General features: G+C 46.0%; 1 protein-coding gene across 18 annotated transcripts in view; it reads right to left on the bottom strand.

Moving 5' to 3' along the window:
• cadpsa (Ca2+-dependent activator protein for secretion a) overlaps positions 1-25573 on the bottom strand; it is a 242163-nt gene that overhangs the window by 66850 nt on the left and 149740 nt on the right. For 11 of the 18 annotated variants that reach the window (XR_009790075.1, XR_009790076.1, XM_061784285.1 and 8 more), the window contains 2 exons: positions 21573-21714; positions 245-379 (listed from right to left, as the gene is read on the bottom strand). Coding sequence is in view for 14 of the 18 variants with exons in the window: in XM_061784285.1 (XP_061640269.1) it covers positions 245-379; positions 21573-21714 (277 nt within the window). In the remaining 4 variants the exon portion in view is untranslated. The other 7 variants (XM_061784290.1, XM_061784294.1, XM_061784295.1 and 4 more) reach the window with 4 other exon arrangements.

The following is a 25573-nucleotide window of genomic DNA, read 5'->3' as shown; positions in this document are numbered from 1 at the left end:
CCTCAAATGAATATGCAAGACAAATATTAATTCCTTCGAAAAATTACATTTTCATTTCCTGCATCTACTTGCACACAATGGTCGTTCAATCACCTTACAGTTTAACACTAATATTGCAACTCGAATAAAAAGAAAAGGAATGCTCTGAGACATGCTGGACCAATCTGTTGCTTTGTGTCATTTAGATGCCACATTTGTGCCAACAACGTGTGCATGTCTCTGCCCACATGAGGCAAGTACACACTCTGAGTCATCATTTGAAGTCATCCAGTTGGGGGGAGAAAAGCTGGGCATTTGTGCAAGATTAACACTTGGCACTGTTATATTTGGTACTTTTGGCATTTGAAGATTGACATTTGGCAGAGTGCTAGCTATACTCCTGTAGAGAAAAACAAAAGAAAACAAAGAAGACACATACTGAAATGTATTGTAAAATTTACACACTCATGGAAGGTACACATTATGGCATTTAAACAGTTATAGATTACCACATTTAATTTTGGTTTCAAAAATGAAATGTCCGGTCATAGTATATTCTATTCCAAACAAAGTATGAAGTTAGATCGGTAGACCTGTATGTGTATATGTCCCATGAATTAGGCAAATGCAACACAAAACTGTTCCAAGAATCCCAAATAACAGGCAGAAACTTTCTTCAATACAATAAATGAAAAGCAGCAATTAAAAAAAATTAATACCAACACTCCAGAGCACCCTTGAAATGCTGGAGTTTGTCAAGCAAATAGTGAAGCTTCTCCCGCAAAGTAAAAGAAATCTCTCAAAAGTTTATAAATTAATTTCATGTACTAAGTCAATCAGCAATCACTAAATGGGAAGAAGACCTATGTCCGCTGACCGTAACATACAATGTTGGCTGGGGGGTGGCATTGGGTCACTATGGCCTTTTCTGGGTGGCCGGTTGTCGTGGCGCCTCGGTGGGGCCGGCGGACAGCCCTGGGTCCCTCAGTCTGGGACCTGTCCCGTCCACCGGGCTTCTCTCGGGTGGACTCCCGATCCCGCCTTTCGATTGATTAGGTGAGGTCCTCAGGCACCGCGGTGCAGGCACGACAATTACAGGACACTTCTGTCAGTCATTGTGCATGTGAAACGGTGTCAACTCACTTGCATGTGTCTGCAGGCACACACCCCTGGGAATTTTTTGCTGGGTGTGGGGCCACTCACTTATTGCGACAAATAATTCATGAATATGTGAATTGCTTGGGTATCCCCTCACTCACACTCTCGTCCCATAGACGTTTATAATTTACATAGCCACTCCCACCACACTTCAGTTGTACAGCCGGGTTCACGACCCTTGTCCTGCATGCTTCTTCTCCTGTCCTTGTCCTGTCCTTCCCTCACAGGGTTTAGCACTACTGCCCCAGAGAACACTATCTAATGTGTCATTGTTTTAGATATAAAATGATTTTTCTCATCTTGTTTACAGTTAGTGCTTTGTTTTTTGTCTTCTTTTCTCACTCCCGTCGAGAAACTTAGCTCTGTTTGACTGATCGACTGATTCTCAATAAATATCCATTATAATACTAAGACACCACTGCAGCAGCTTATAAACTCGACTGTGTCACAGTAAAACTGTTCCGGCATAAAAGGGATACAGATCCTCCATTCTGCTTGACCTAACAGCAATACAGGACAAAAAAAAAGTAAAATACATGTCAGAGAGGAAAAAGAGTAACGATTATCCACTTTGCAGCAATAATAGCTTCCACAAAACTGTGTGTCCCCTCCTTGAGCCGTCACCTTATTGTAGTGGAGGGGTTTGTGTGTCCCAAGGATCCTAGGAGCTAAGTTGTCTGGGGCTTTATTGTCCTGGCAGGGTCAGCCAAGGCAAGCAGGTCCTAGGTGAGGGACCAGACAAAGCACAGCTCAAAAAACCCAATGAAGACAAAAAATTAAGGAAGATGTTTCCCTTGCCCGGACGCGGGTCACCGGGGCCCACCTCTAGAGCCAGGCCTGGAGGTGGGGCTCAAAGGAGAGCACCCACGGGGCTCGGCTGGGCACAGCCCGAAAGGGTAACGTGGGTCCCCCTTCCCATCGGCTCACCACCTGTGGGAGGGGCCATAGGGGTCGGGTGCAATGTGAGCTGGGCGGTGGCCGGAGGCGGGGACCTTGGCAATCTGATCCCCGGCTACAAAAGCTGGCCCTAGGGATGTGGAATGTCACCTCTCTGGCAAGGAAGGAGCCCGAGCTGGTGTGTGAGGTCGAGAAGTTCCGACGAGATATAGTCGGGCTCGCCTCCATACACGCCTTGGGCTCTGGTACCAGTCCTCTCGAGAGGGGATGGACTCTCTTCCCCTTTGGAGTTACCCACGGTGAGAGGCACCGAGCAGGTTTGGGTATTCTTATTGCCCCCTGGCTCAGTGCCTGTACATTTGGGTTCACCCCGGTGGACGAGAGGGTAGACTCCCTCCGCCTTCGGGTGCTGGAGAGCGCTCCCGCTGGGGACTCCATCATTCTGCTGGGGGACTTCAATGCTCATGTGGGCAAGGACAGTGAGAACTGGAAGGGCGTGATTGGGAGCAACGCCCCCACACCCCCACCCGATCAGAACCCGAGTGGTGTTCTGTTATTTGACTTCTGCGCTCATCACCGATTGTCCATAACAAACACCATGTTCAAGCATAAAGGTGTCCATATGTGCACTAGGTACCAGGGCACCCTAGGTTGCAGTTCAATGACCGACTTTGTGGTCGTGTCAGGTGGGGGGGACATTGAGTCCGAGTGGACCATGTCCCGTGCTTCCATTGCTGAGGCGGCCGACCAGAGCTGTAGCCGTAAGGTGGTCGGTGCCTGTCGTGGCGGCAATCCCCGAACCCGTTGGTGGATGACATCAAGGTGAAGAAGGAGTCCTATCGGGCCTTTTTCGCCTGTGGGACTCCTGAGGCAGCTGATGGGTACCAGCTGGCCAAGCGGAATGCGGCTTTGGTGGTCGCTGAGGCAAAAACTCTGGTGTGGGAGGAGTTTGGTGAGGCCATGAAGAACAACTTCTGGACGACTTCGAGGAAATTCTGTTCCACCATCCGGCGTCTCAGGAGGGGGTAGCAGTGCACCATCAACACTGTGTATAGTGGGGATGGAGCGCTGCTGACCTCGACTCGGGAGGTTGTGAGTCGGTGGGGAGAATACTTTGAAGACCTCCGCAATTCCACCGACACGCCTTCCCATGAGCAAGCAAAGTGTGGGTTCTCTGAGGCTGGCTCTCCTATCTCTGGTGTTAAGCTCACCGAGGTGGTTATAAAGCTCCTCGGTGGCAAGGCCCCGGGGGTGGATGAGATTCGTCCAGAGTTCTGAAAGGCTCTGGATGTTGTGGGACTGTCCTGGTTGACACGCCTCTGCAACATTGCATGGACATCGCGGACAGTGCCTCTGGATTGGCAGACTGGGGTGGTGGTCCACCTTTTAAGAAGGGTGTGCTCCAACTACAGGGGGATCACATTCCTCAGCCTCCCTGGTAAGGTCTATTCAGGGGTGCTGGAGAGGAGGGTCCGTCGGGAAATCGAATCTCAGATTAAGGAGGAGCAGTGTGGTTTTCGGCCTGGTTGTGAAACAGGAGACCAGCTGTTCACCCTCAGCAGAGTCCTCAAGGGTGCATGGGAGTTCGCCCAATCAGTCTCCACGTGTTTTGTGGACATGGAGAAGGCGTTTGACCGTGTCCCTCGGGCTGTCTTGTGGGGGGTGCTTCGGGACTATGGGGTACCGAACCACGTGATACGGGCTGTTCGGTCAACCGTACGACCAGTGTCAGAGTTTGGGCCGCATTGCCGGCAGTAAGTCGGACTCGTTTCTGGTGAGGCTTGGACTCCGCCAATGCTGTTCATAACTTTTATGGACAGAATTTGTAGGCACAGCCGAGGCGTAGAGGGTGTCCGGTTTGGTGGCCTCAGATTTTTGCAGATGATGTGGTTCTGTTGGCTTCATACAGCTGTGTTCTCCAACTGTCACTAGAGCGGTTCACAGCAGAGCATGAAGCAGCTGGGATGAGAATCACCACCTCCAAATCTGAGACCATGGTCAGCCGAGGCGTAGAGGGGGTCCGGTTTGGTGGCCTTAGTATCGCATCTCTGCTTTTTGCAGGTGATGTGGTTGTGTTGGCTTCGAATGTGAAGCGGTTGGGATGAAAATTAGCCCCTCCAAATCTGAGACCATGGTTCTGAGTCGGAAAATGGTGGCGTGCCCTCTCCAGGTCGGGGATGGTATCCTGCCCCAAGTGGAGGAGTTCAAGTATCTTGGGGTCTTGTTCACGAGTGAGGGAAGAATGGAACGGCAGATCGACAGGCGGATCGGTGCAGCGTCTGCAGTGATATGGACTTTGCATCGGTCTGTTGTGGTGAAGAAGGAGCTAAGCCCAAAGGCGCAGCTCTCGAGTTACCAGTCCTACCCTGACCTATGGTCATGAGCTGTGCATCGTGACCAAAAGAACAGGATCCCGGATAAAACCGGCCAAAATGAGTTTCCTCCGCAGGGTGTCCGGGCTCACCCTTAGAGAGAGTGTGAGAAGCTCAGTCGTCCGGGAGGGGCTCAGAGTAGAGCCGCTGCTCCTCCGCATTGAGAGGAGCCAGATGAGGTGGCTCGGGCATTTGTTTAGGATGCCTCCTGGACGCCTCCCTGGTGAGGTGTTCCGGGCACGTCCCACCGGGAGGAGACCCCGGGGACGACTCAGGACACGCTGGAGAGACTACATCTCTCGGCTTGCGTGGGAACGTTTCGGGATCCCCTCGATAGAGCTGGAGGAAGTGGTTGGGGATAGCGAAGTCTGGGCTTCCCTGCTAAAGCTCCTGCCCCCACGACCCGACCTCGGCTAAGCGGAAGAAAATGAATGAATGATACTGTGTGTGTCTATGGCAATTTCTTGTGAGGTCAAAGGTCACTGATGTTAGACAAGAGGGCCTTGTGTGGGCCAATACATCCAGGTTCTTACTAAAACTGGTCCCATGAAGATGGAAGCAAGACAATATACAGTACAATGTTCCAGTTAAATTTTCTGGTGACTAGTTTGGGGTGTGCCACACCTCTCGCCCGGAGATAGCTGGGATATGCTCCAGCATACACGCGAGCCTAGTGAGGAGAAGCGGTACAGAAAATGGATGGATGGATGTTCCAGTTCATTATGCATATAGGAATTAAGTTAAAAAAAAAATTCCTGGGAATTTTTTTTCATGTTGTTTCTCCTGTCTATTTAGATCAGTCATACACAGTAAATTTCAAAAACTATCCAGGGACAGGGACTTAATTTTAAAGGATGACAGAGTTATTAAGGTCTTTAGGTGACAATCTGGAGGGGCTCCTAGATTATTGGAATTTGATAAAAAAAAAAATATTCGAAATTGCGTTAAAATAAAAAAAATATATATTTTTTAATTGTTTTTAATTTGGACAACTGTAAATTTAGTATTTTTTTTTTTTCAATAACCAATATTGTCATTGTGGTGACTTAAATAGCGTTCAGGATATTATGGAAGCTAATATACCGTAATTTCTTATGTATCATGCACACCCATGTATAATACGCACCTCCAAAGTGGACCTCAAAATTCTGGAAAACCCTTCGACCTATGTGTAATGCATTTTTACAATGCGACTGGTTTTTTGTTTATATGTGCCCTGCGATTGCCTGGCAACCAGTTCAGGGTGTACCCCGCCTCTTGCCCGATGATAGCTGGGATAGGCTCCAGCATGCCCGGGACCCTAGTGAGGAGAAGCAGCTCAGAAAATGGATGGATGGATGCTTTCTTTTTATTTACTTGCTCTTATTTTGAAATTCACAGCCCTACTTGTATTATAATAAATGAGAAAACACACAGTTGTGCTCATAAGGACTTCAAATCTTAAAATATTTTTTTTGTCTGTGACAAACCCCATACATGAAGATAAAAAAAAAAAAATAATAAAATAAAAAAAATCTGCCATTTAACGGGTTGTACTGTGATTTGATTTGATGACTGATGATTTGTAAGATGGGTACAATTCTTTAAAGAAAACACGAAGGGCAAAGCATTATCATTAAACAAAACATAACCACAAATAAATTAATGATGGCTGTTTTTCAGTCAAATAAAAAAAAAAAATAAATAAAAAATAAAAAAAATAAAATAAAAAAATAAATAAAAAAAATCACAATTTCTGCCAGGGTATGTAAACTTACGAGCACAACTGTACACACGCATCCCTGCCCTATTGGAATGAAAGTGTAGGCTACACCTTTTTCATAACCACTAGGTGGCGGTGGCATATTAGAATGAATGTGTACAACTTTCTCATAACCTCTAGGTGGCGGTGGCATATTAGAATGAATGTGTACAACTTTCTCATAACCTCTAGGGGGCGGTGGCATATTGGAATTAAAGTGTACAGTTTTTTCATAACCACTAGATGACGGCATACATTTATAAAATGTGAAGGTTTTCCATTTTCAGCGATACCTATGTATAATGCGCATGATTGACTTCTGACAATTTTTTGGGGGGAAAAAATGTGCATTATACATGAGAAATTACTGTATTTGTTGATCAAAAGAATTTATGATAAACCACAGTGACTATTTATGAAAATGAACAAAAACAATATCTTGAATAACTAGTGCCTACTAAGTTGAAACACAGTGTATTACTGCATCTGCCCATTATTCTGAAATCGTGTACATTCATCACCATACACAATACTCTGATTTCTCAAGTATAATACGCACCCCCCCCCAAAAAAAACAAAAAAAAAACAACGCAATTTTGCAGCAGAATTTTCCTTCTACCTATGTATAATACGTACCCCAGAATCGCTGATATCCATGTTTAAAAGTTGAAGAATTAAATACTTTCAAATGTTTCTGTCCAACTGAAATTTTCAATATATATCCATCATACAATCGGGTCAGTGTATACACCCCCCACCGCCCGAAGATTGCTGGGATAGGCTCCAGCAGCCCGCCATCCTAGGGAGGATAAGCCATAAAGAAAATGGAGGGATGGATATCCATCATAACACAAAGAACCACAGTGGCAGTAAAACTGTTCTGATATAAAAGGGATACATATTCTCCCTTCTGCTTGACATAATAGCTGAAAAGGACAGGTTAAAAAAAAAAAATTATATATATATATATATATATATATATATATATATATATATATATATATATATATGCTGTGCCATATCTGGGCAAAGATGAGACACGGAGCCCAGGCAAGCAACTGCGAGACAGTGTGGTGTTGAAATTGGCTGAGCCTTTCCTGGGGAAGGGGAGAAACATCACCACTGATAACTTCTTTGCTTCCCTTGAACTTGCCAAGGCACTAAATGCCCAGAAAACCAGCCTGGTTGGTACGGTAAATAAGATCAGACGAGAGCTTCATCCATCTGTAAAGGAGCAAAGGGCCCTGCACACTACAGAGGTGCTGAAATGTGACAGTGGAACCCTAACAGTCCATCAATGCAAACCAAGGAAAAATGTCTCCATTATAAGCACTGTCCACACAGATGTTAACATCACAAGTGGCGGCAAGGCTAAACCGTAGACTACATACTACAACAGAACCAAGGTTGGAGTAGATGTGCTTGATGAAATGGCGAGGAAATACTATAAATAAGTAAATAAATATAAATAAAGCACCTCCACGAAGATGGCCATTGGCGGTGTTTTATAATATTCTTGACCTGGCTGCCATAAATGCTTCGATCCTGTTTCAGAAATTCACCAATGAGATGTCACGGAGGAACGTCATAATGCGACTCGAAAATGAACTTCACTCTGGACACATGAGAGCAAAAGCCAGACAAATGATGGGTCGAGTGCCCCAGTTGGAGCAGCAGAAGTGTCACGATCGGCAATGCCGTAAGGACAGATCCCAAAAAATAGACTCTAGGTCAGCGGTCCGAACAATTTTAATTAAAAGGCAGAGCAGGTGATGGCGAGACATACGAAACTAAAGGAACTCACAACCAGAGAGAATCAAAAACAGATAACGCAGGGAGACACGACAAACGGTCCGTGTGGTATAATCGTATTGAGCCTAAATTTGGACAGCGGTCAGAACGGCGGCAAACACGGGGCAAAAACGAGTGAATATTCCGACGCCCACACACTGTCACGGTGCCCCCTATAAAGGCTGATGATTACAATGCATGACAGGTGCGTCACCGATGTCAACGCCCACCCAGACACTGCAAAACAAAGAAAAACAACTTGAAACACAGGGCCATGACAGTATCCCCCCCTCAAAGGACGCCTCCTGGCGGACCACCCGGCTTCTGCGGGTGGAGAGAGTGGAAGGCCCGGAGAAGGGACGGATCTAGGATCCAAGAGCGGGGAACCCAGGAACGCTCCTCAGGGCCGTAACCCTCCCAGTCGACCAAATACTGCACACCCCTGCCCCTTCTTCTGGAATCCAATAGTTCACCCACCGTGTACACTGGCTCACCATCAACCATCCGCAGAGGAGGAGGAGGCACCGCTGGAGGACACAGGGGGCTGGAGGAAACCGGTTTGAGCAAGGAGACATGGAATACCGGGTGAACTTTCATGGTGGGAGGGAGCCGAAGTTTAACTGCCACCGGTCAATTTCGAAAGGACCAATATACCGAGGACCCAGTTTTTTAGAACCCCCGGCCAAATGCAAATCTTGTGTGGACAACCAGACCTTCTCACCAGGACGGTAGGGAGCAGCTGAGATCCGATGACGATCAGCTAACTGCCTGTTGCGAGCCTCAGTACGGGACAAGGCCGCCCTTGCATCCCGCCACACCCGATGAGCCCTTCGGAGATGGACCTGTACAGACGGGACGACCACCTCCCTCTCCTGAGAAGGGAACAACGGCGGCTGGTAACCGTATGCAGTCATGAATGACGACCATCCAGTAGCAGAGCAAACGAGGAGGGGTGCTGATGGCAAACACAGCGAAGAGCAGCCTCCACATCTTGATTCGCCCTCTCAGCCTGGCCGTTGGTCTGCGGGTGGAAACCGGATGAACGACTGGAGGACGCCCCCAGCGCTTTGAGAACAACCTCCAGACCCGAGAGACGAACTGCGGCCCCCTGTCAGACACCAGATCAGCAGGAATACCGTGAACTCGGAAGACATGGTCGACAGATTAGCGGTCTCCAAGGAGGTCGGCAGCTTCGGCAGAGCAACGAAATGGGCCATCTTGGAAAATCTGTCGACAACACTCAGGATGACTGAGTTCCCTCCAGACAGCGGAAGGCCCGTGATGAAGTCCAAGGCGATGTGGGACCAGGGGCGGGAAGGAATGGGCAGTGGACGAAGAAGACCATCTGGAGGACGAAGGGACATCTTGCTACGGGCACACACTGAGCATGCCGAAACATTCTTTAACGTCCCTGCGTAGTCCCTGCCACCAGAACCGTTGGGAAATGAGGAAAAGGGTCCGACTGACCCCAGGATGGCAAGCGACTCTAGAAGTGTGTCCCCACTTCAACACCTATGGACGTAAAACGACCGGAACAAACAATTTGGCATCAGGAACACCTCTCGGGGCCTGGACATCCCTCCCCGCCTCCTCCACCTTCTTCTCAACCTCCCACTGAAGCGCTCCCACCACCCGGGTCCCAGGTAGAATGGTCTCCACAACAGGCTGAACAGCAGCCGGGCCATGCAGCCTAGACAATACGTCAGGTTTGCCATTCTTCAATCCAGGGCGGTAAGTGATGATGAAGTCAAAACGGGTAAGGAACAGGGCCCAACGTGCTTGACGGGGGTTGAGTCTTTTAGCAGTCCGGAGGTAAGACAGGTTCTTGTGGTCGGTGAAAACTTGAAAAAGGTTCCTTTGTACCCTCCAGCCATTGCCTCCACTCCTGCGGCGCCAGGACAATGGCCAGCAGCTATTTCCCACATCGTAATTGGCCTCTGCAGGGCTCAGGTGCCTAGAGAAGAAGGCGCAGGGGTGCAGCCTCTGGTCGACCGGCGACAGGACCGCCCCCACACCTGAATCATATGAGTCCACCTCGACAACGAAAGGAAGGTCAGGATAAGGATGATGTAACACAGGAGCCTTCACAAACAATTGTTTAATATGATCAAAAGTCACTTCTGCCTTAGGGGTCCATACAAATGGTATTTTATTGGAAGTAAGTCTAGTCAGAGGTCCCACTTTAAGGCTGTAATCGCGGATAAACCGCCTATAAAAATTAGCAAAACCCAAAAACCTCTGCAACTGCTTCCTAGACGTTGGAGTTGGCCAATCAACCACAGCCTGGATCGGCCCGAACTTGGCCCTTCTCCACAATGAACCCCAAAAACTGTACCGACTCCGCATGGAACTCACACTTCTCAGCCTTGACGTAAAGACGGTTTTCCATCAAGTGCTGCAACACCATGCGGACATGTTGGCGATGTTCACGGGAAAAGATTAAGATGTCGTCCAAGTACACAAAACAGAATACATTTATCATGTCCCGGAGCACATCATTAATAAGACACTAAAACGCAGCGGGTGCATTTGTGAGTCCAAAAGGCATGACTAAGTACTCAAAATGACCTAATGGAGTATTGAACGCAGTCTTCCACTCATCTCCCTCCTTCATCCTCACCAGGTGATAGGCATTTCGCAGATCTAATTTTGTGAACACCTTTGCCGACTGCAAAGGGGCAAACGCCGAGTCCAACAGCGGGAGAGGATACTTATTTTTTATCATGATGTCGTTAAGACCCCGGAAATCGACACAGGGTCGCAGGGTCCCGTCCTTTTTATCGATAAAAAAAAATCCGGCGCCCACTGGCGACGATGAGGGACGAATCAACCCAGCAGCTAGCGAAGTGGAAATATAATTCTTTAATGCCTCTTGCTCAGCCTTGGAAATCTGATACAGCCTTGCACATGGTAGTGGAGCCTCAGGAATCAACTCTACAGAACAGTCGTATGGACGATGCGGAGGCAAAGACTGGGCGCGATACTTACTGAACACTAGTTGCAAAACATGGTACTCAGCCGGTACTTTAGCCAAATCGATGTGCTCGTTTTGGACACGGGGGGGGGGGGGTGTGGGGGTAGTCAACATGGCAGACTACAGACAATGAGAATGACAAAATAGGATCCAATTCACAATCTGTAGTTGATCCCAATAAATATCTGGATTATGAAGTTTTAACCACGTTAATCCCAGCACAACTGGAGCAGATTGACGGCATTACAAAAAAAATCGCTGCGATTCGATGTGGTTACCAGAGAGCTTTAAACACAGTGGAGCCGTAATGTGTGTTGTAACCGCCAGGAGACGCCCATCCAAATCAAGAACTTTTCTCGGTTTGCTAAATCTGTACAGTGGACAATTTAGAGTCTCTATCACACAGGAGTCCACAAAACACTCATCAGCTCCGGAGTCAATTAACGCGGAAACCTTCACACTGCCGCCAAATCCCGATACTTCGCCCGGCAATTGTAGTCTCTTGTTCGATCCAGTTCTCAATTCACCGGGTACCAAGTCTTCATCAAAATACTCACACGATGAGACGTTCTTTCCGGAGGCAGAGGGCGCTGTCACCACCACCTGGCCGCTCTGCTTGGAACGCGTAGCGTCACTTTCCCGTGAAGGTCTCGCCTTTAAACCGCATACACTCCTTGAAGTCTCAGCGCCCCTTGCACAATGGTCATTGCACCGGTCTATTGCAATATTAGTCATTTGAACTGTTCTAAGTGCTAGAGGACTCTGCATCTTTTTGCACAATTGTTTTTTGTCAATATCTTTATGTCTCCAAAGTGTTCTGTAAATTGACTGTCTGTTGTACTAGAGCGGCTCCAACTACCGGAGACAAATTCCTTGTGTGTTTTGGACATACTTGGCAAATAAAGATGATTCTGATGCAGGTGGATACCTTGTGTCCTGGTCGGCCGAAGGATGTCCCGGGGAAGCGGACTCAAAAAAAATGCGCCGTTCATCCGCCCGCTCGCGCTGCCGTTCCCTCAGTCGATTGTCCAGTCTAATGGCTAGTCCGAGCAACTCCTCCAAATTAGTGGTCTCGTCCCGGGCCGCCAACTCATCTTTGACGGCAGGACAGAGTCCCCGACGAAAAATGCCGCTCAACGCAACATCGTCGAATCCACTCTCTGCTGCCAGGATGCGGAACGAAATGGAGTATTCGGCTACTGACAAGTCCCCCTTGGAATGGTCCAACAACCGGCTACCGGCTTCCTTGCCCTTGACGGGGTGATCAAAAACTCTCCTCAGTTCAGATTTGAATGCCGGGAAGGAGGAACGTAAAGCTGGGTTGGCGCTGCTGACCGCCATCGCCCACGATGCCACCTGACCCGTAAGCAGACTCATTATGAAAGCCACCTTCGTCTTATCCTGGGCATACGTGACCGGTTGTTGGTCAAATACTAGAGTACATTGATAAATAAATTGACCGCAGCCGCCGAGCTCCCCAGCATAACGAGGTGGATTTGGGAGACAAGCTTTCCTGGCGGGTGGCACCGCGGCCACCGTGTTGGTGGCGGGTGCTTTTGCCAGAACCGGAGGTAATCCAAGTGCACACACCTGATCAACCCGAGAACTCAGTGTACTGAGATGGGTCGTTAACGCCGTAATTGCCTCCCTGAGCTCGTGTAACGATGTCTCGTGTCTTCCTACCAAATGTCCCTGACTTGCCAACGCGTGGCGAAAAGAGTCTGAGTTTGTGGGACCCATTTCTGGTCGGAATATTCTGTCACGATCGGCAATGCCGTAAGGGCCGATCTCAAAAAATAGACTCTAGGTCAGAGGTCCGAACAATTTTAATTAAATGGCAGAGCAGGTGATGGCGGGACATACGAAACTAAAGGAACTCACAACCAGAGAGAATCAAAAACAGATAACGCAGGGAGACACGACAAACGGTCCGTGTGGTATAATCGTATTGAGCCTAAATTTGGACAGCGGTCAGAACGGCGGCAAACACGGGGCAAAAACGAGTGAATATTCCGACGCCCACACACTGTCACGGTGCCCCCTAAAAAGGCTGATGATTACAATGCATGACAGGTGCGTCACCGATGTCCACGCCCACCCAGACACTGCAACACAAAGAAAAACAACTTGAAACACAGGGCCATGACAAGAAGATGGAGAGGAGAATGCAGTGCCAAGTGCGAAGAAAGTGAAAGAAAAACAAAGCAAATGATACTTGTGTCAAATGTCACAAGGTAGTGTGTGGGAGCTGCACATGGAAGGTACAGGTTACCTGTGTTGACTGTGAGTGATTGTGAGCCATACGCAAAACAACTTGGCATCGTAGCAGCAGTGTCTTCAGCTGGCTGGCAGCCATCACAGCCTTTTGGAATGTTCATATAATTTAATAATTTTCATTGTCAACGTCTAATGATGACACCAACCTATTTTGAAAGGAGGATAAAAAAAAATAAAAAAATTCCACAGAGAAAATGTTTGCAGTTCGAGTTTGCAACTTTGCATGTGTAATTGCAGAGAAGTTATGTTGCGTCAATTAAATAAATAAAACACTCAATCATTATAGTTTTCATTTTGTGTCGTGATGTGTTTTTACCTATTCCACCAAATTATTCTTAAATCTTTTTCATGATAATCCAAATTATATCCAAATAATGTCCGAGCAGTGAAAATGACTACTATGGTCATTCTAATATTTGCAGAATTCTGGTAGACCGAGTAAATGGAATCATTGAAAATAATTGATTTGAGGTAAGGTTTTCATTTTTATTGTAGTTATTCTTCCCAGTAGTGATATTGGTAAATTATTCCAGCATTTTATGTCAGTTGAGATTTTCTTCCAGAAGTGGTGTATAATTTAGATTGGTTAGCTCTGTGAGTTTTGACAAAATATTAATACCTAAATACTTCATGTTTCCTATAGGAATAGGGTAATCTGGGATTTGATCTGCAGGAGTCCATGAGTTTGCTGTTATTGGGAGTATTATTGATTTTGTCCAGTTGATAGACTAGTCTGATATTTGTGAAAATGTTTTAATGAGGAGGCGGCACGGTGGCCGACTGGTTAGAGCGTCAGCCTCACAGTTCTGAGGACCCGGGTTCAATCCCTGGCCCCGCCTGTGTGGAGTTTGCATGTTCTCCCCGTGCCTGCGTGGGTTTTCTCCGGGCACTCCGGTTTCCTCCCACATCCCAAAAACATGCATTAATTGGAGACTCTGAATTGCCCGTAGGCATGACTGTGAGTGCGAATGGTTGTTTGTTTGTATGTGCCCTGCGATTGGCTGGCAACCAGTTCAGGGTGTACCCCGCCTCCTGCCCGATGACAGCTGGGATAGGCTCCAGCACGCCGCGACCCTAGTGAGGAGAAGCGGCTCAGAAAATGGATGGATGGATGGATGTTTTAATGAAGTTGAAGACTGTCTGAAGAGAATAATTGGGTTCCTGTAAGTAAAGAAGAATATCATCAGCATATAGATTGATTTTGTATTCTGTCACTCGTGAGCAGATACCTTTGAATTAGCATTCTGACGTATAGCGGCAGCAAGAGATTCGATGAATATTGCAAATAGCATTGGTGAGAGTGGACAACCTTGTCTGGTTCCTCTTTGTAATGTAAAACTATGTGAATTAATCCTATTTGTGGTGACTGTTGCTTTCGGGGAATTGTATAATGTTGCTATCCAATGTATAAATTAATCTCCAAAGCCAAATTTGTGAAGAACTGCAAACAGGAAAACCCAGTTAACGTTATCGAAAGCTTTCTCTGCGTCAAGTGACATGATGATTGCGTTTAGATTTTTACGCTGTGACATGCTTATTAAATTTAACAGACGTCTGACATTATTTGTGGAACTTCTACCTTTAATGAAGCCTGTCTGGTCATAGTGGATTATCGACGGGAGTACCTTTTCAAGTCTCGCTGCGAGGGCTTTCGAGATAATATTGAAAATCTGCATTAATCAGTGATGAGGGCCGATAATTAGCCGGGAGACTGGGTTTTTTAAATTACTTTAATAATAACTAAATTTAAGCTGTGTTCACACCAGACTTGCCTCTTCTGCTCTCCCTTCTCTCTCATTTTCCTCATTCATCATCCTCAAAGTATTCTTTCCATCTATCTAGCACACGACTGGCACCAGTCAACATATTTCCATCTCGATCCTTAATCACCCAAACCTTTTGCACATCCTTCCCATCTCCATCCCTCTGTCTGGCCAACCTGTGTAGATCTTTTTCTCCTTCTTTAGTGTCCAACCTGGCATACATGTCATCATATGCCTCTTGTTTGGCCTTTGCCCCCTCTACCTTTGCCCTAAGTCGCATCTCAATGTATTCCTTTCGCCTCTCCTCGGTCCTCTCAGTGTCCCACTTCTTCTTAGCTAACCTTTTTCCTTGTATGATTTCCTGTGAGGTTCCACCACCAAGTCCCCTTCTCTCCTTTCCTGCCAGAAGATACACCAAGTACTCTCCTTCCTGCCTCTCTGATCACCTTGGCTGTAGTGGTCCAGTGTTCTTTTCAAATTTCAGCCTCATCACTCGATCTGATACTCTTTTAACCTCCAAGACATTCTTCACCAACTCTTCTTTTAAAATAATCCCGACTCCATTTCTCTTCCCATCTACACCATGGTAAATAATTTAAACCCTGCCCCTAAACTTCTTGCCTTACTGCCTTTCCACCTGCTCTCCTAGACACACACTATGTCAAACTTTCTCCTCATCATCATGTCAACCAACTCCCGAGATTTTCCTGTCATGGTCCCAACATTCAAAGTCCCCACATTCAGTTCTAGGCTCTGTGCTTTCCTCTTCTCTTTCTGCCAAGGAACCCGCTTTCCACCTCTTTGTCTTCGACCCACAGTAGCTGACTTTCCACCGACGCCCTGCAGGTTGACGGCGCCGGTGGCGGACGTTGTTAACCCGGGCCACGACCGATCCAGTATGGAATTCTTTGGATGAACGCTCATATTTGTTTGGCAAAGTTTTAAGCCGGATGCCCTTCCTGACGCAACCCTCTGCATTTATCCAGCCTTGGGACCGGCGTACAGTTTGCACTGGCCTGTGCACCCCATAGTCCTGCATTTGTTCAAAAGATGCATAAAGCTGCTATAATAATTGTAAAAAAAAATCATTTATTTCTAGTGGTGACTGTGTAAAGTTGCCGTTTTAATCTTGAATGGCTGAAATTAATGACTTTATTGCGTAGAAGTTGGTTCGCAAGGAATTTTCCTGATTTATTATTGTACTCCAAGTTAGTGTATCTTAACTGATGTTGTAGAAAATCTATTCTTTTTGAGAAGATAACATATAATTGATGTTTTGCCTTTTGAAGATGGTTTCTCACCGTATCTGTCGGATTAGTTGCATATTCTTCTGTGAGGCGTTTAATTTATTCCTCAATTTCATTTTCCAATTTTGTAGGCTCTTCTTCTGTCTTATTGTTTAGCCTATTCTCCTTTTCGAAGAAGCTCTCCAAACATCTTTGTTTTTTCACTCATTATACCAGTCTCTTTTCACTCTACCATGTCACGGCCCCGTAGTTGAGGAATCCTGCTGTACATTATACAGTACAGTCCTCTATTATTTTACTGACCCACAAACAACATTCAGGTTTGTGGGTCCGGGTAATTCAGATGTTATTACCATTGGGAAAATTAAGTTGGTTTGATTTTCAAGGAAGAAGCAGATTGTCCTGGTTGCTGTAGCTACTGTATATTATAATAATACAAGGCATTAATTACTCGCTTAGCACACACAAACATCACTAACTAACAAACCCTATCACTGTATATATTTTTCTCACTAATCACATCTGGGCACATACACATATCAAAGGGTTCCTGGGGGACTGGTATGAGTTCGGGAGGGTGTGGTTGTCGGACCGGGTTTCAGCACATCTGTGCTGTTTGCCGGTCTGTGTGCCCTGCCCCTCCGCCCTGCCTGCCCTCCTGGATTTTAAATGCATCACACACTCCCCACGTTTTAATGCACCACATACACACATCTCTGGGGGGCGGTGGGTTGTGGGTGGGGAGGGGGGGGAGGGTTTGGCTATTAGGCTGGCAGCTCACTGACCTCTCCAGATTTTAATGTACCACACCACTCGGAGGGGGGACTTATACACGGGGTAGGGCCAATGACTGCCAGTTGGGGACCTGGCAGTCATAGTAACAGGGGGGAGGTGGGTTCTCACTTAGTTGCATTGTGGTGCTCCTGAGGCCCCCCCGCCCCCGGGCTGGATGACTGCTTGGCGTTGAGGCTCCCCTCTTGTGACCTGTGGCTGCTCCCTGGGTTCCCCCCACTTATCGTTCCCTTGTCGGGTGCCTCTATCCGCACTCCTTTCCAACAAACAAGGGACACTCTCCCGGGCTGGGCGGGGGACTGGCTGCATCGCGGACCCTACGGGTTGGGGTGTCTGGCTCCCATGGGGGTGTGGGGCGGTGGGTTGGCTGGGGGGGTGGCATTGGGGCATTGGGTGGCCAGTTGTCGGGGCGCCTCGGTGTCGGAGTTTGCATGTTCTCCCCATGCCTGTGTGGGTTTTCTCCGGACATTCCGGTTTCCTCCCACATCCCAAAAACATGCAAGGTAGGTTGATTGAAGACTCTAACTTGTCCTTAGGTATGAATGTGTGCGCGAATGGTCGTTTGTTTATATGTGCCCTGCGACTGACTGGCGACCAGTTCAGGATGTATTCCGCCTTTTGCCCGAAGTCAGCTGGGATAGGCTCCAGCACCCCGCGACCCTAACCAGGAGAAGTGGGTGTTGACAATGGATGGATGATTCTAAAGTTCAATGTGACACTTTAACATTTTCCCACAGTTCACTATCACGAGTACATTCATCCCGCTAGCACTGACACTTTGCCATAGTTTTGCACATCGTTGATGTAGGCAATCTGTATTGGACTCATTATTGTAACATTGCCACTTTCATAATTTAAAAAAATACTGGCTTATCAGTATTCAAGCACGATTGCGGTTTTTTATTTCTTAATGTGCTTTCTGCTTTGTAAATTTGTGGATACGGAAAGTCCTAAATATATATGTTGATAAAGTGTTTCATGTTTTCATACTGCGACTTAGTGATGACCAGCCCAGGGTGTACTGTCTCGCTCCCAAAGTCAGCTGAGATATGATCTAGCTCACTTGCATCCCTAAGGAGGACAAGCGCAATAGAAAATGGATGGATGGATGATTTTTACATATTTGGGCAATAAAGATGATCCTGACAAGAGCCTCTACAATTGTAACGATGGACAGCTCTTATTGATACTGTCAGGGGTATTTTAATGTGAATCTTTCACGCTATTATGCAGCTGAATAGGGAATCTGACGAGGTGACCAAAATCTCACTCAGCGTCATGATCTGTGTTTTTGTTTACCTCGGTTAGATTGGATTTAGTTGAGTTTCACGTTATGTCATGTTTTTCCTGTTTCTCCACCTGTTCCTTGTGTCAACCAATCATCTCCCTCCAGCCACTTGTGTTGTCCAGATGTGCCTCGATTTCTCAGTTGTATTGTAAGTCCTTCAGCGAGTCAGTCCTTACCCTCCGTGACTGATTAATGACTGCGCACTTCGGTACGAATAATTAACCCACAATGCATTGAGTGTTTAACACGCCAGTAAAACTGTATTCTTAACGTGTAAATAAAAAAGTAACAACAATCAAACACACCTTTTTCTCAGGAAAATAACTAAAATAGTGTGGCGACAGGGAAATCGTGCATTTCTTTGCACTTTTATGGTACTGCACCGTTACTGTGCATTGTGTAACAAACACTTCCCACACTACAAATCACTTCCCAATCGCTTTCTTCTATTTGTCAAAAAAGAGCGGTCTTGGTCTTCTGCCGGTGGCATGGTGGATGACTGGTTAGCACATCTGCCTCACAGTTCTGAGGTCTGGGGTTCAAAAACCGGTCCCCCCTGTGTAGCGTTTGCATGTTCTCCCCCTGCCAGCATGGGTTTTCTCCGGGCACTCTGGTTTTCTCCCACATCCCAAAAAGCATGCGTGATAGGTTGATTGAAAACTCTAAATTACCCTTAGGTGTGAATGTGTGCACGAATGGTTGTTTGTTTATATGTGCCCTGCGATTGGCTGGCGACCGGTTCAGGATGTACCCCGCCTCTCTCCCGAAGATAGCTGGGATAGGCCCCAGCATGCCCGCGACCCTAGTGAGGATAAAGCGGTATGGAAAATGGATGGATGGATGGTCTTCTGCACAGCCGGACTGATCTTTGTTTAAATCACCAGCTACAAATTAGTACTTGGTGAGAGACATTGATGATGGAAAAGTAACTATTGTCGGTTTGAAGAACTGTAACTGTAGTAGTGATGGGCACAGCAGTTCTTTTGAGTGTACTGAATCATTAGAATCAATTCTTTAAAAAGATTCGTTCACTGAATCATTCAGTTCTTTTAACCAAAATCATTCAAGGGTTGATTGAAGACTCTACTTTGCCCTTAAGTGTGAATGTGTGTGCGAATGGTTGTTTGTTTATATGTGCCCTGCGATTGGCTGGCTCAGGGTGTACCCCGCCTCTTGCCCGAAGATTGCTGGGATAGGCTCCAGCACGCCCGAGACCCTAGTGAGGATAAGTGGAACAGAAGTTGAATGAATGAATTGAATGCTTCCTCATTCAGTTAATGAGCCATCCCTAAGGTTCACGTTCACTCAACAACTTCACCGAAGGACTATATGTTGTTATTGTCACGTATTGTAAACTAGGAAAGGCTGAAAAAAAAGAAAACTTAAGCTAAATGATCTACCTATCTCTCTCTCAGCAAGCTCTCGAACACCCGGCTTCGGTTGTGACTCGGGAACATGCGTGGAGCGAGCTCAGCTACCGAACATCCTTCTGTGTTCCGTGACGTCCAGCTAAGCTCTTGCCGGCTGGGATGACTTTTCTGCATTCCACCGCGGTGGACAGCGTCGCTGACACCAGCCCCCGCCACCCGGGCTTCATGCTCACCCACCTTACTGTTATTGTCATCTGATTCGTGGAAAGCGTCTTTGAGTGTTTTGAGAAGCGCTATATAAGTTTAATGTATTATTGTTATTAAATAAAAAGCTTTGATAATTGCATTAGAGACACAGAGGGAATGTTATGTATGTGTATGTATATACATTTATTATTAATTTACATTTATTTGAAATATGTGTGCTTGTTTTCATGTGCTTGACTTGACTCAACATTAGCTGTTAGCTAGAAGAAACGGCTGCTAATGAAAACTATCCCCGCGAGGACGTCAGGACGAACGGTTAAAATCACTCATGAGTATGTTCACTGCCTAGTACGTCGTACAGGAAATCGTCGCAAACGAATAACTCATCATACTAGTACCTCGCTCCTTTGCGGATCACAAACAAAGATCAACGAACGAATCACTCTTCAGTTCTTCAGTACATTCAGTTCACTTAAGTCCCTCCCCTGAACGAATCACTCTTCAGTTCTTTAGTATACCAGTACATTCAGTTCACTTAAGTTCCTACCCGAGTGAGTGACTACGCTGGCGAATCGCAAATCACATGGCAGTACATTTAATTAAGTCACGCACCCTCCTGCAAGCTGGCTGCTCATTGGTCATTAGCCGAAGATTGAGAAGTGAGTGACTGAGCGCTGCAGTTCCGTTTCTGCTCCCTGCCGACTCGCTCACCTCACTGTGGCGGGCGGCGGCCAAGCTCAAAGAACGAATAATTTCATAAACTGATTCAGTTCAGTTGTTTTGCTAAAAAGATTTGTTCTTCTGAACAAAACAATCGCGAACGAAACAACACTAAACTGTCGTCTAATTACTTTCCAGGGAAAAGTAACACATTACTTTGCTTGTTTCTCAAAATGGCGGTATTTTGGAGTAATGCGTTACTTTGTAATGCATTACCGGAATCACTGGTCCCAAACAAATAAGACACAAAGTAACAAAACAATTACCATTACAAACTACAGGGAAACCTTATGTGACGTAAAACAACAACGACAACATTGAACCGAGACGGATTGAAAAAGTAGAGAACTCAATACAAACATATTGACAAGATGACACATCACACCTGGACAAGACGAGGGGCTGGAGGGAGCTGATTGGTTGAGACAAGAACTAGGGCTGAACGAGAATATGTGGAGACAAAAACTACACGTGAAGCCAAGACAAACATGGGGCACCTAAAAACACGACATAATATGAAACAAAACAAAATCTAATCTAAACAAGGTCAACAAAAACACAGATCATGACACTCAATCAAATAATGCCTACATATATTGGTAAATGTAGCATTATTATCCTTGAGAAGGTTGAATTAGTCAGTTCTTGTTTTGGACCTCATTAGATTGCACATGGGCAGCCCAGTGGGGAATGTGGGTAGCAAGTCTGCCTCACAGTCAAGAGGCTCCTGATATGAACCTCAGCTCAGGCCTTGTGGAAGTACCGTATTCTCACCGTGCTTGTGAGGGTTCTCGGTGGTCACGACAGCTTCCAAAAACATCCAATCCAATCCCATACTTGTTAATTGAAGACTAAATTGTCCATCGGCATGACTGGTGCATTTATATTACTTAAAGTAAAACAAACTAATATGATGATAACAATCATTAATCCGTGAATAATTGCTTACCCCATTAGAGGACATGAAGATGGCAAAGCTCAATAAGGTGTGCTTACTTGACAGGTTCCCAAGATTCCCTTTCAAAGCCTCTGTGAATGGACTGAGCAATGGAGGACTCCATCAGGTCCACGTAACGCACCACCAGGGGGGCATACAGGTCTTGCAGGTGTTTGTGGAACTTTCCATTGCAAAGGTTATCTAGTCAGAAAAAAAAACATGAATGATGACTGTGAATGATAACACATATTTAAGCAGTATAATAGGTGAGCGTAATAATTGGCAATTTGTGAAAGTTTTCGTGTACATTAATAACATATTTCTTAGAATTGTTATTGATTTAAATGAACAATTTGGGTATATAATCCATCCATCCATCCATTTTCTTTACTGCTTATCCTCACTAGGGTCACGGGCTGCTGGAGCCTATTCCAGCTATCTTCGGGCGGGAGGCGGGGTACACCCTGAACTGGTTGCGAGCCAATCGCAACCAACAACCATTCTCACTAACATTCACACCTACCGGTCCCCAGAACTGTGAGCCAGATGCCGGCGGGATATAATCCATCAGGCGTAATTTAAGGTACAGTACCTTTTGTCTCATTCACTTGTGCATTACTCCAAATAATATTAATTCGTTTTTTTAAATGTATTATCACAAATATAAACCCTAAGTCATTTTTTTTGTTTAATTATTATGATCCCTCAAGAGGTAAACGTCTAAAACTTGTCAAATTTGGTCCAGAGACTAAAACAAAAATAATTCAGAAGAGATTGGTGCCTGTGAATTTTGCATCTCCTCTCACAGGTGTAACACCTTATAAGCTTTGTGTGTCTAATCCAGGTTTGAGTTGTTAGGGTATTTCTAAATCAGAACCAATCACACACACTTCCCCTATCTCTGCCAGCTTCCAACTGGTAAAAAGGCAACGCTGACAAAGACCGCAGGAGATAAAATGGATGCCAGTGTGTGCTAAAGTGATGGCTCACGGCTCCATGCGGCGTGCTTGCTTTTCCTGTCCCTCTCTCTCTTTGTTTTTCTCTCCCCCTCTGAGCATGTATGTGTTTGTGTGTGTGTTGGCAATGGCATTGAAGTCAAGGTCAGTGATACACAGTAGGTGCAATGTTTGTTGTGTTCCCTGATCGCCACTCTCCCAATTAGCCACTTCAGCGGCTGTTGTCCACTTGGATGTGTTGTGTCCAGGAGTACTGTATGTTTGCAGGGCTTGCTGTGACAGAAACACCACTGCTATGGTCCTCATTAACTCCTCGAATGGCAACTTGATTTTGGCGCCTGTCTGGTACTAAGGCTATTTACTGCTAGATAAGTGCATTGCTGAGGGGCACCAGTTCAGATGACCTTCTGTGGAAAAGATGTCTTCATCATAATGCAGTTTTAGGAGAGTATGTGCGTGGGAAACTGGGTCTCAGACAGACTATATTGTATCACTGGTTGGTATTGTATAGATTGTTTTCTGCGTGTGATGCAGTTGTGTTGTTAGGGTCATGTTAGGGGGGTCTCCACAGAAGAGCTGGAAGTCTAGGCTTCCCTGCTTAAGCTGCTGCCCCCGTGACCCAACCCAGGATAAGCGGAAGAAAATGGATGGATTGAAAATTATGGACTTGGCTGACTTTGTGAAAACACTGACCTTTTTTTGCATACACTGTAAAAATATGGACATTTCTTTCTTTTTTTTTGTGGTGAATGCTGTAAATATACTTTGTGTTTGTGTACTGTATAGAAATACAGACTGAAATAACACTACAAATGTAACTGTGACTTTGACATTTTACCCAGTATTGTATTGTTTTAAAAACTGTCGAAATTTTTTTAAAAAAGCAAGTTGTCAGTCTTCATTAGCTATTTGTGAAATTTTGTGCTCGTGCCGACATTCGCTCACATCCTGTGCATCTCCTGGGGGCTAAGCCCCCCATAGCGATAAAAGCTTGTGACGCCCCTGGTGTGATGACTTAACAAATTAATTTTTTGGACAGCTTGCAAATCAAAAGAATAATTGCTGATCCATCATGTTGTCAGTGACAATGAAAGTTGGTCATCTTTACTTTGTTCTGACATCTGTCTTATTGAAATATCATGAAATGCAATGTGTTCTCCGTGTTCTTTATGATGACTTCCATCAATCCATTTTCTGAGCCGCTTCTCCTCACTAGGGTCGCGGGCGTGCTGGAGCCTATCCCAGCTGTCATCGGGCAGGAGGCGGGGTACACCCTGAACTGGTTGCCAGCCAATCGCAGGGCACATACAAACAAACAACCATTCGCACTCACAGTCACACCTACGGGCAATTTTGAGTCTCCAATTTATGCATGTTTTTGGGATGTGGGAGGAAACCGGAGTCCCCGGAGAAAACCCACGCAGGCACGGGGAGAACATGCAAACTCCACACAGGCGGGGCCGGGGATTGAACCCGGGTCCTCAGAACTGTGAGGCTGACGCTCTAACCAGTCGTCCACCGTGCCGCCGATGACGACTTGTAATTGCTTATTTTTATTTATTGTTCGCTATGTCCTCTTGAATGCATTTCAGTTGGCTTTTTCAGTATTATAAAGTGGGGCCCATTTGAAGCACTACCAAATGAGCAGAATTCTAATTATCTTGGTTACATTGGATGAGTGGATTACACTATGACGTCTCCTTGACTCCCGGTTGACTATCAGAAAAGGGGAGACATTCCCCAGGGATAATTAGCACCCAACTGATTGAGTCGGAATTGTGAACAGTGAAGTGTATCCTTTACAAGACCACAGACAGTGCCGTGGTGCTCCCTCAGGCAAGAATGCAGTTCATTAAAGAGACTGCAGGCCTTCAGCAACCGAAGTCAAGCTGCAACAATTATCTTCTATCAAACACAACACAAACACACATATGGATGAATCCACAATTTATAATATATTAATGAATTTTGTTCACCCACAAAGGTAACAATAAACACAAACCAGTGCCAGAAACAGATACACATAAGGCTGCAACAAAATGGCATTGACATCTTTCAGGTAGGCTAGAAGGCATCCATCCATCCATCCATCCATTTTCTGAGCCGCTTCTCCTCACTAGGGTCGCGGGCGTGCTGGAGCCTATCCCAGCTGTCATCGGGCAGGAGGCGGGGTACACCCTGAACTGGTTGCCAGCCAATCGCAGGGCACATCGAAACAAACAACCATTCGCACTCACAGTCATGCCTACGGGCAATTTAGAGTCTCCAATTAATGCATGTTTTTGGGATGTGGGAGGAAACCGGAGTGCCCGGAGAAAACCCACGCAGGCACGGGGAGAACATGCAAACTCCACACAGGCGGGGACGGGGATTGAACCCCGCACCTCAGAACTGTGAGGCAGACGCTCTAACCAGTCGCCCACCGTGCCGCCAGGCTAGAAGGCATAGTCTGCAAATGTGCATTCTTCAAGAAAAGCAGCAACAAATGACCATTGCTTTGATAAACTTGTCACAATAACTGGCAAAAAAATTAAAGACGCCATTCCATCTGAATCAATTTTTTTCTGTTTTATGCATAACATACGAGGTCAAAATGAGTCTGTGACAAGATTTAAGTTTGATATCTATGGGGTTTGTCGGTTGAATGCAAAAGGGAATAAACACATAAGTCTTGCGAGATGACCGGATCCGATTTTCGTATATTTGTGACGTCAAGATTTAAATCATTGCTCAAGTACCTACCGACTTCATGGGTGCTTCATGCTCATCTCGGGAAAATTGTCTGACTGGCAATGCGGCTACATCATGTGCAAAGCTTAAACTTTGTGCCACCTGTCAAAGGAATAAGTAGCTTCAATTTATTTTGGGAGAAATTCCTAAGCATTTCAGAACGAGAATTATGCTGTGTTCAGGCCCATTTCGCGGAGGATGGCTTTGTAAAATAAGCTTTCACACACTGCTGGAAGTGCATTTCCGGGTTTGGAGCAAGTGAGCCACAAGCCAGCTACAACCCCAATTCCAATGAAGTTGGTACGTTGTGTTAAAAATAAATAAAAACAGACTTCAATGATTTGCAAATAATGCAGCCTTATGGGGGGCACAAG

Source organism: Phyllopteryx taeniolatus, chromosome 9, assembly GCF_024500385.1.
Source record: "Phyllopteryx taeniolatus isolate TA_2022b chromosome 9, UOR_Ptae_1.2, whole genome shotgun sequence".
NCBI lineage: Eukaryota > Metazoa > Chordata > Actinopteri > Syngnathiformes > Syngnathidae > Phyllopteryx > Phyllopteryx taeniolatus.
The sequence above is the reverse complement of the archived record's forward strand: the minus strand, read 5'-3'. Positions and strand labels throughout refer to the sequence as shown.